The sequence below is a fragment of the Poromitra crassiceps genome, assembly GCF_964638095.1.
Source record: "Poromitra crassiceps genome assembly, chromosome: 16".
In the NCBI taxonomy this organism is placed as follows: domain Eukaryota; kingdom Metazoa; phylum Chordata; class Actinopteri; order Beryciformes; family Melamphaidae; genus Poromitra; species Poromitra crassiceps.
Genome location: NC_139645.1, coordinates 39,587,145 through 39,596,070, shown reverse-complemented (window position 1 = coordinate 39,596,070; position 8,926 = coordinate 39,587,145). Strand labels below are relative to the sequence as shown.

Here is an 8,926-nt window from a genome sequence, read left to right as displayed (position 1 = left end):
TTGTTTGTTGACCATGATGTCCTCAGAGAGTCCTCTGCAAACCATTACGGCAAACAAGAACATCCAGCTACGGAAAACAGACAATGAACCTCTGGCATCAACCTTTGCCAGATACAATTATCTTCTCCTCTCGGCTTTTGATTGAATCTGCAATTTCTCTGTCTGAATCGTGGAGAGAATGCATGTGTAATATATAATGCTGTGTAGTTCCAAGAGTCTGGAGTCTTCATTTTGTCAAAGCGAGTCACATGTCCTCCCCAAGTAAGAGTCACATGTCAAAGAGTAAGAGAGGCTGTATGAAAAGGCCAGCTGTTCCCAGGATACACACCAGGACAAAAACCCACAGGAAAATCCTATCGATCACCATGGCAACGTACTTCCAGTCATCCTGAACCTGTGAGAGGATCAAAGAGAAAATGCTGTAATCTTGAGTTTTTGACATGGAACTCAATTTTCTATTGGCTATGGTGCTATAATGCCTTAGAAGCGATAGCAAAGAGTATTGAAGGCAAGAGTCAACACGGAGGCTTTTTTGGCCAATGGGACAACATCAGAACCCGTGACGGCGCTGATTTTGCGATGGAACGTTGTATTAGCTGTCACTTCTTATCAATGTAAGATGAAACGGATCCCTTCATAGAGAGCCAAAGTGAACCTCACTTCCTGCCTTCCTCTCGGTACCAGCGTCTGAAAGAATATGAATGGTGTGAACGGCGAGAGACAATACTTATTTTGATCCCGTTTGAATTGTGCCACGGGAGTACACATGTACATTTGGTCAATTTAAAAGAGAACTATGCAAGTCAAGAAAGTTGCAGTTTGTTCTGAAACTGAAACGTAAGGTTTAGTTTCGTCAATCAACTACATCTCTTGTGTCGCACAATATACAGTACGTCACACCGTCAGACGTCACTCATGCGACTGGTTGTCTTTCTGGTTGATAACTTATAGTGCCACAGTTTTACCACAAAATGTGACTTTCTTGACTTCTTGACTAACTTTTACATTGACAAACATGATGTCTCTCGCCGTTCACCCGCATTCATATTTTTTCAGACGCTGCTACCGAGAGAAAGGCAGGAAGGGACGTTCACTTTGGCTCTCTCTTAGTAACCCAGGGGATTCCTTTCTCCTTTGTCCCTTGTAAAATGCGCTCCTCCCACTTTTGTCTGTGCAATATGTCATCTATCTATCTATCAGTATATACTGTAAATGTATCTATCAGTAATGTATCTATCTATCAGTATACAAATGTATCTATCAGTAATGTATCTATCAGTATATAAATGTATCTATCAGTAATGTATCTATCAGTATATAAATGTATCTATCAGTAATGTATCTATCAGTAGAATAGCTACTTACCTCCTTTGCTTCATTCTGTAGTCTCATGTTCTCCGCTATGTACTTGACACTCTCAATCGCTTCCCTGACCTCTGGTGAGAGGGACGACAGGGACATCAGTCCTCCAGCCAGAGAGTCTGAGCTGGAGCATGGGCTTGCCCCTCCAGCGGCCCCTCCAAACCCAACAGCACCGGCTCCACCGGAGGCCCCCAGGCTGCCCAGCCCTACGCTCCCTCCGCCGGAGTCTGCCGGTAGCTTGGTGGACCTCTGGTGCCAGCAGCAGTTGCAGCGGCCCTCGCGGCACAGCGGCCCACAGCCGGGAGGTTTGGCTGCGTCTCCGCTCAGGTTGTTGAGGTTGGAGAGCTCCGTGCTGAGGAAGAGCTGTTGGCGGTGAGCCAGGCTGGACACCACGCTGGACGCCAGGGCCTTCGGTTTGTGCTGCTTCTGCAGAGCACCCGAGGAATGGATGGCACAGGGCCTACAGTGCAGGGACTGAACAGCACCGGCCACTGCCACCCCATCCGGGTCTCTCTCCGGCCTGGTCATGAACATCACCCTGGGCAGCAGGCGCAGGAACACGCTACGCACCCAGCAGGGCATAGTGTGGGTCTTTGGCGTGCGATAGTGGACGTTCAGCACGAAGACGGTGATGACGATGGAGAGAGTGACAAAAATCATGGTGAAAAGGAGGTACTCCCCGATCAGCGGGATGACCAGCGAGGTGGAGGGGATGGTCTCTGTGATGACCAGCAGGAACACCGTTAGAGAGAGCAGGACCGAGATGCACAGCGTGATCTTCTCCCCACAGTCTGAGGGCAGGTAGAAGACCAGCACAGTGAGGAAGGAGATGAGGAGGCACGGGATGATCATGTTGATGGTGTAGAAAAGGGGCAGGCGGCGGATGTATAAAGAGTAGGTGATGTCCGTGTAGATCTCCTCACAGCAGTTGTACTTGATGTCGTGTTTGTAACCGGGGGCGTCGATGATCGTCCATTCGCCGCTCTCCCAGAAGTCCCTGAGGTTGATGGTGGAGCCGATCAGCACCAGGTCAATCTTGGCCTTGTCGTAGGTCCAGGAGCCAAACTTCATGGTGCAGTTCTGGTAGTCGAAGGGGAAGTAAGTGACGTCGATCTTGCAGGAGCTCTTGAAGATGGCCGGAGGGATCCAGGTCACATCACCGTTGTAACGAAGCAGGGCTTTTGTTTTGTCGTCCACCTGGAAGTCTCCGACGGCACTGTGGAAGGACAGCAGAGGAAGAGAGAGAGAGAGAAGAGCGTGATGGAAGGAGGTTGGCAGACAGATGACTCGAGTCACTGAGGATTAAATTGAAGGATATAAACTGTTGACTATTGTGTCAAAAGGACATTAATCAAAAAAGATGCCTTGTGGCTTCATCATCAAATTGCTCTTCCTGATGTTCCTCACGTCCACTCCATTAAGAACATGTAGAACACAAATTTCTAACCCCTCCCCCTACTCTAATCCTAACCCTAAAATCTCAGAACGTTACTATTTTACAATTTTCGAGCCGAAATTGTAAAATAGCAACGTTGGTCCAAAACGTTGGTATTATACAATTTTCTGTGAGACTGTGTTGGTAGAACATCAATAATCAACGCATTTGCATGTCAATGGAGACAGGTAGGATAGCAAGCCCTCTATTCAGTGGCAGTGTTGGGCAAGTTACTTTCAAAATGTAATATACTACATATTACTAGTTACTTTCATTTGAAAGTAATAAATTACTTTACAATATTACTTTCTGTGTAGAGTAACTCGTTACTTATTACACTACTTTTGCATTACTTTTACCAAAACAACAGCAGCAGCAGAATGACATCGCCGCCCCGGAACCATCCCGAAAAATAATTTCAACCGCCTTGAAGTCAGTGTAAACAATCCAAAATTCGAAATGTTATCTTTTTCCTTTGTTATTGTCATCTATAGTGGTTATTTGCATAAAAACACACAGTTTGATTAGGAAATTATTGTATCTTTTTTAAATATGTGCTTTGATTTAATAAAATGTAACTCAATTTGTAATTTGAGTTACTTGACAAAGTAACTGGTATGATATTACTGAAATCCTATAAGTAATAAGTTATATTACTGAGTTAATGCTAAAAGTAATATATTACATGTAATATGTTACTTTTGTAATGAGTTACCCCCAACACTTTTCAGTGGTCAAATCTTGGTTGTAATTGCAAGTTGCCAGGCTTTTGACTATCTTGTTGAGCTCACTTGTTGTACAGCACGATGTCTGGTTTCCAGATCCTGCTGGACGGCACTCGGATAAACTCGACGCCTCCGAAATCTTTGGGATCCCATCGGAGTTTGTAGTCGTTCCAGATCTGAAAACAAGACACACGGGTTTATTTATATTTGACATTGCAAATACAATGTATCTTGTTTTGATCATTTTGGAGAGAAGATAATGCAGAGAAAATGTTATTCGCAAATATTTTTCATAGTTTGTTTTACTTCACTTTCTGTTCGATTCAATGACATTTCACTAGTATAAAGTGTTTTATTTAATGATTGGCAATAAAACCCTTTAAAAGTATGAGGAAATCTAAAATGAATGTAACAGTATAGAGACCATAGTTTATATCGTGTTTTATAGACTTGTTTGCCACTATTTTCGTCCCTCTCCTCATGGCAGCGGTCATAACGCAACAGAGTTACCTCAGAGAGTTGTAAAAAAGAAATCACTGAATTCAGAAACAGGAAGTGTCTACAGTACAGTTTGGAGAGACAGTGACGGATGCAAAGTAGTTTTTGTCTCTATAGCAGACATGTGGCCGTCTCTTCTGCTCATAATGTCGTCATGATCATAAATATTTAATTTGAGCTAGATCAATCATGTATGTGACTTCATACTTCTATCAAATGTTCATTTGATTATTCTGGCAGCAATATCTTCACTGGCCAGTGGCCATGCCCTTGTCAGCATGCTGAATTTATGATCTAAATTTTGGGTGTATCTAATTATGTTGTGGGTTTGAGTTGAGTTGCAGAGGGAAGACAGTTTTGTAACATTTTGTAACGTATACATTGTGTGTATATATATATATATATATATATATATATATATATATATATATATATATATATATATATATATATATATATATATATATACATACACATATATATATACACACATACACACACACACACACACACACACACACACACACACACACACACCTACACACACACACACACACACACACACACACACACACAAACACACACACACCTACACACCTACACACACACACGCACACACACACACAAACACACACACACACACACACACACACACACACACACACACACAAACACAAACACACACACACCTACACAAACACACACACACACACACACACACACACACACACACACACACAGCTTGTAATAGAGGCCTGAGCTTCACTGTGCCATGCATCAGTAGAGGCACCATGTGGGACCAATTAAGTGACGAAACCATGAAGCCATGCAGGGAACTAGTTTATTCTCCTTCTTGCCTTGTGCAACATAATTATGAAATACAAATTAGGTTCATTCAGGGAATCTGCATCACTCAAAGTAGGCTACTGCTGCTATTATTTCAGTATACTGTATTGTAGGAGACGCTTAGAGGCTTTTATAGCCATTTGGACAAGTATGATGTTCATTAGACCAGTGTTTCTCAACCACTGGGCTGTGGCCCACTGGTGGGCCTCAGAGCGCCATCTTGTGGGCCGCGGATGTCCTCTAACATCAAGATATCAGAATGCGAGCCTATCATTTATTGTTTGGGGGAAGAAGAAGTGAAGTGTGGTGGATGAGTTGATATGTGAAGCACTTTGAGTGTCTTGAAAGGCGCCATATAAAATCCAATCAATTATTATGATTAAAAAGCTTCCTCGCTGATTAATTCAATCAGTCTAGCCCAGAAGAATCATGTATGTCCGACGTCTGGATCCATAGTTGGTGGTCCATTTCTACAGGCATGCTCAGTGATGGATGGGTGAGTGAACTCACATGTCTCAGCCACAGATTTGTCTCCATGATTTGGTTGATTTCATCCTGAGAATAAAGAAGAATTGAAAACGTTTGACCAAATTACAAGGTTGAAGTAATGCTTTTGAGAACAAGGGGAACGCTGTCACACAGGCGATCATCCAGTCCTCTGTCGAGGATCAGATGCAGGGTCTGACCTCTGTTGGATGAGAGCATTCAGAGAGGAGTCCTCTAACCCTCTATACCACCCATGACAGCTGGAGCCAGGGGGCCGCTCCAGCTCCGCCAGTCAACCTTAACTTTTGTACTAATAATTCACTCAGCGGTGAAGCTGGAGCAGAGGGATGGTAGCAGGGAGAGAAAGAAAACGTGGGGAGGGGTCGGGTATGTGTGACTTGGACCATGAGTGAACCAATCTCATGAGCCAGTGCGTAACATTAACCATTCATGTGAGCGTTCAGTCAGAGCCAGCGTAGCGGTACGCAGTAAGCACAGGCAGAGAGACACCTGAAGTGTCTTTATAAGAAACACATGAGACAGTAATTAGACAATGTCCTTTTGATTTTGTCGACTGTCAGCAACGCAGGGAACACTCCAAGGCTGGCATAGGGATACAATCTATAACCTAGGTCTTATGGGACGGTCTCTATAACCACCAGGCTACACTGACACCCCCTTTTGAGCACCTCATGCAGCCCACAGAGCCTGTGGTCCTCATCATGTAGCCCATAGAGCCTGTGGTCCTCATCATGCAGCTCCTCCACAGAGCCTGTAGTCCTCATCATGCAGCCCACAGAGCCTGTGGTCCTCATCATGTAGCCCATAGAGCCTGTGGTCCTCATCATGCAGCTCCTCCACAGAACCTGTAGTCCTCATCATGCAGCCCACAGAGCCTGTGGTCCTCATCATGTAGCCCATAGAGCCTGCGGTCCTCATCATGCAGCTCCTCCACAGAGCCTGTAGTCCTCATCATGCAGCCCACAGAGCCTGTGGTCCTCATCATGTAGCCCATAGAGCCTGTGGTCCTCATCATGCAGCTCCTCCACAGAGCCTGTAGTCCTCATCATGCAGCCCACAGAGCCTGTGGTCCTCATCATGTAGCCCATAGAGCCTGCGGTCCTCATCATGCAGCTCCTCCACAGAGCCTGTAGTCCTCATCATGTAGCCCATAGAGCCTGTGGTCCTCATCATGTAGCCCATAGAGCCTGCGGTCCTCATCATGCAGCTCCTCCACAGAGCCTGTAGTCCTCATCATGCAGCCCACAGAGCCTGTGGTCCTCATCATGTAGCCCATAGAGCCTGTGGTCCTCATCATGCAGCCCACAGAGCCTGTGGTCCTCATCATGTAGCCCATAGAGCCTGTGCTCCTCAATATTCAGCTCCTCCACAGAGCCTGTGGTCCTCATCATGTAGCCCATAGAGCCTGTGGTCCTCATCATGCAGCTCACAGAGCCTGTGGTCCTCATCGTGCAGCTCCTCCACAGTGCCTGTGGCCTTCATCATGCAGCCCACAGAGCCTGTGGTCCTCATCATCCAGCACATAGAGCATGTGGTCCTCATTATTCAGCCCAAAGAGCCTGTGGTCCTCATCATGCAGCACACAGAGCCTGTGGTCCTCATCATGCAGCTCACAGAGCCTGTGGTCCTCATCATGCAGCTCCTCCACAGAGCATGTGGTCCTCATTATTCAGCCCACAGAGCCTGTGGTCCTCATCATGCAGCACACAGAGCATGTGGTCCTCATCATGCAGCACACAGAGCCTATGGTCCTCATCATGCAGCTCACAGAGCCTGTGGTATTCATCATGCAGCCCACAGAGCCTGTGGTCCTCATCATGCAGCTCCTCCACAGAGCATGTGGTCCTCATCATGCAGCTCCTCCACAGAGCCTGTGGTCCTCATCATGCAGCCCACAGAGCCTGTGGTCCTCATCATGCAGCCCACAGAGCCTGTGGTCCTCATCATGCAGCTCCTCCACAGAGCCTGTGGTCCTCATCATGCAGCTCCTCCACAGAGCCTGTGGTCCTCATCATGCAGCCCACAGAGCCTGTGGTCCTCATCATGCAGCTCCTCCACAGAGCCTGTGGTCCTCATCATGCAGCTCCTCCACAGAGCCTGTGGTCCTCATCATGTAGCCCACAGAGCCTGTGGTCCTCATCATGCAGCCCACAGAGCCTGTGGTCCTCATCATGCAGCTCCTCCACAGAGCCTGTGGTCCTCATCATGCAGCTCCTCCACAGAGCCTGTGGTCCTCATCATGCAGCTCCTCCACAGAGCCTGTGGTCCTCATCATGCAGCACACAGAGCCTGTGGTCCTCATCATGCAGCACACAGAGCCTGTGTCCCTCATTATGCAGCTCCTCCACAGAGCATATGGCCATCCCTATTCCTAATTGTGAGATGATTGGCTGATCCAACCCAGCCAATAAGCTATTGATGTTCTAAATGGGCTCCTAGCCCTGCTGTAATCGACGCCGGCTTAGCCATTCCAATTGAATGGGGGTTGGAGGAGGAAGTAATGACCATCCATCACTGCGAGCCACCGAGATCAGCTGAGATCTTCTCTATCTCTGTGTGATCTCCAGACTCACACATGAGATCTTCTCTATGTCTGTGTGATCTCCAGACCCACACATGAGATCTTCTCTATCTCTGTGTGATCTCCAGACTCACACATCAGATCTTCTCTATCTCTGTGTGATCTCCAGACTCACACATGAGATCTTCTCTATCTCTGTGTGATCTCCAGACTCACACATCAGATCTTCTGTATCTCTGTGTGATCTCCAGACCCACACGTGAGATCTTCTCTATCTCTGTGTGATCTCCAGACCCACACATGAGATCTTCTCTATGTCTGTGTGATCTCCAGACTCACACATGAGATCTTCTCTATCTCTGTGTGATCTCCTAACCCACACGTGAGATCTTCTCTATGTCTGTGTGATCTCCAGACCCACACATGAGATCTTCTCTATCTCTGTGTGATCTCCAGACCCACACATGAGATCTTCTCTATCTCTGTGTGATCTCCAGACTCACACATGAGATCTTCTCTATGTCTGTGTGATCTCCAGACCCACACATGAGATCTTCTCTATCTCTGTGTGATCTCCAGACTCACACATGAGATCTTCTCTATCTCTGTGTGATCTCCAGACTCACACGTGAGATCTTCTCTAGGTCTGTGTGATCTCCAGACTCACACGAGTCTTGGATACTATGCCAAGGAAACATTGTCTTCCGATAAACTGCAAAGTTTCACTCTGACCCCAAAGGGCCATTCAAATTGTCTAGATTTGAGAATACACCTTGTGGGTACTACTGCTACTGCTTGAAATACTACACGTTTAGCGATGGAAGTTTAATAACGTTTTTTTTTCTGTCTATAGAATACAACACATAATGTAAATAAATTTGACTGACACTGCGTAATACTTATAAAGGCAGCTGATTTGCCAATAACGTGCACAATGATATGCAAATGAAAATGATAGAATATATCTGAATAAAAAACACAGGGACTGATGTGATGTGACTGAACCTGGCACACTGTCCCACCTCATGTAAG

General features: G+C 46.2%; 1 protein-coding gene across 1 annotated transcript in view; it reads right to left on the bottom strand.

Annotated features, from left to right (window-relative positions):
- Positions 1–268: 268 nt before the first annotated feature.
- Positions 269–8,926, bottom strand: part of chrna3 (cholinergic receptor, nicotinic, alpha 3) — a gene marked incomplete at both ends in the record, with an annotated part of 10,372 nt that continues 1,714 nt past the window's right edge. The window contains 4 exons of the mRNA XM_083653293.1: positions 269–394; positions 1,366–2,578; positions 3,589–3,698; positions 5,377–5,421. Of these exons, the coding sequence (XP_083509419.1) occupies positions 269–394; positions 1,366–2,578; positions 3,589–3,698; positions 5,377–5,421 (1,494 nt within the window). The remainder of the gene's footprint in view (positions 395–1,365; positions 2,579–3,588; positions 3,699–5,376; positions 5,422–8,926) is intronic.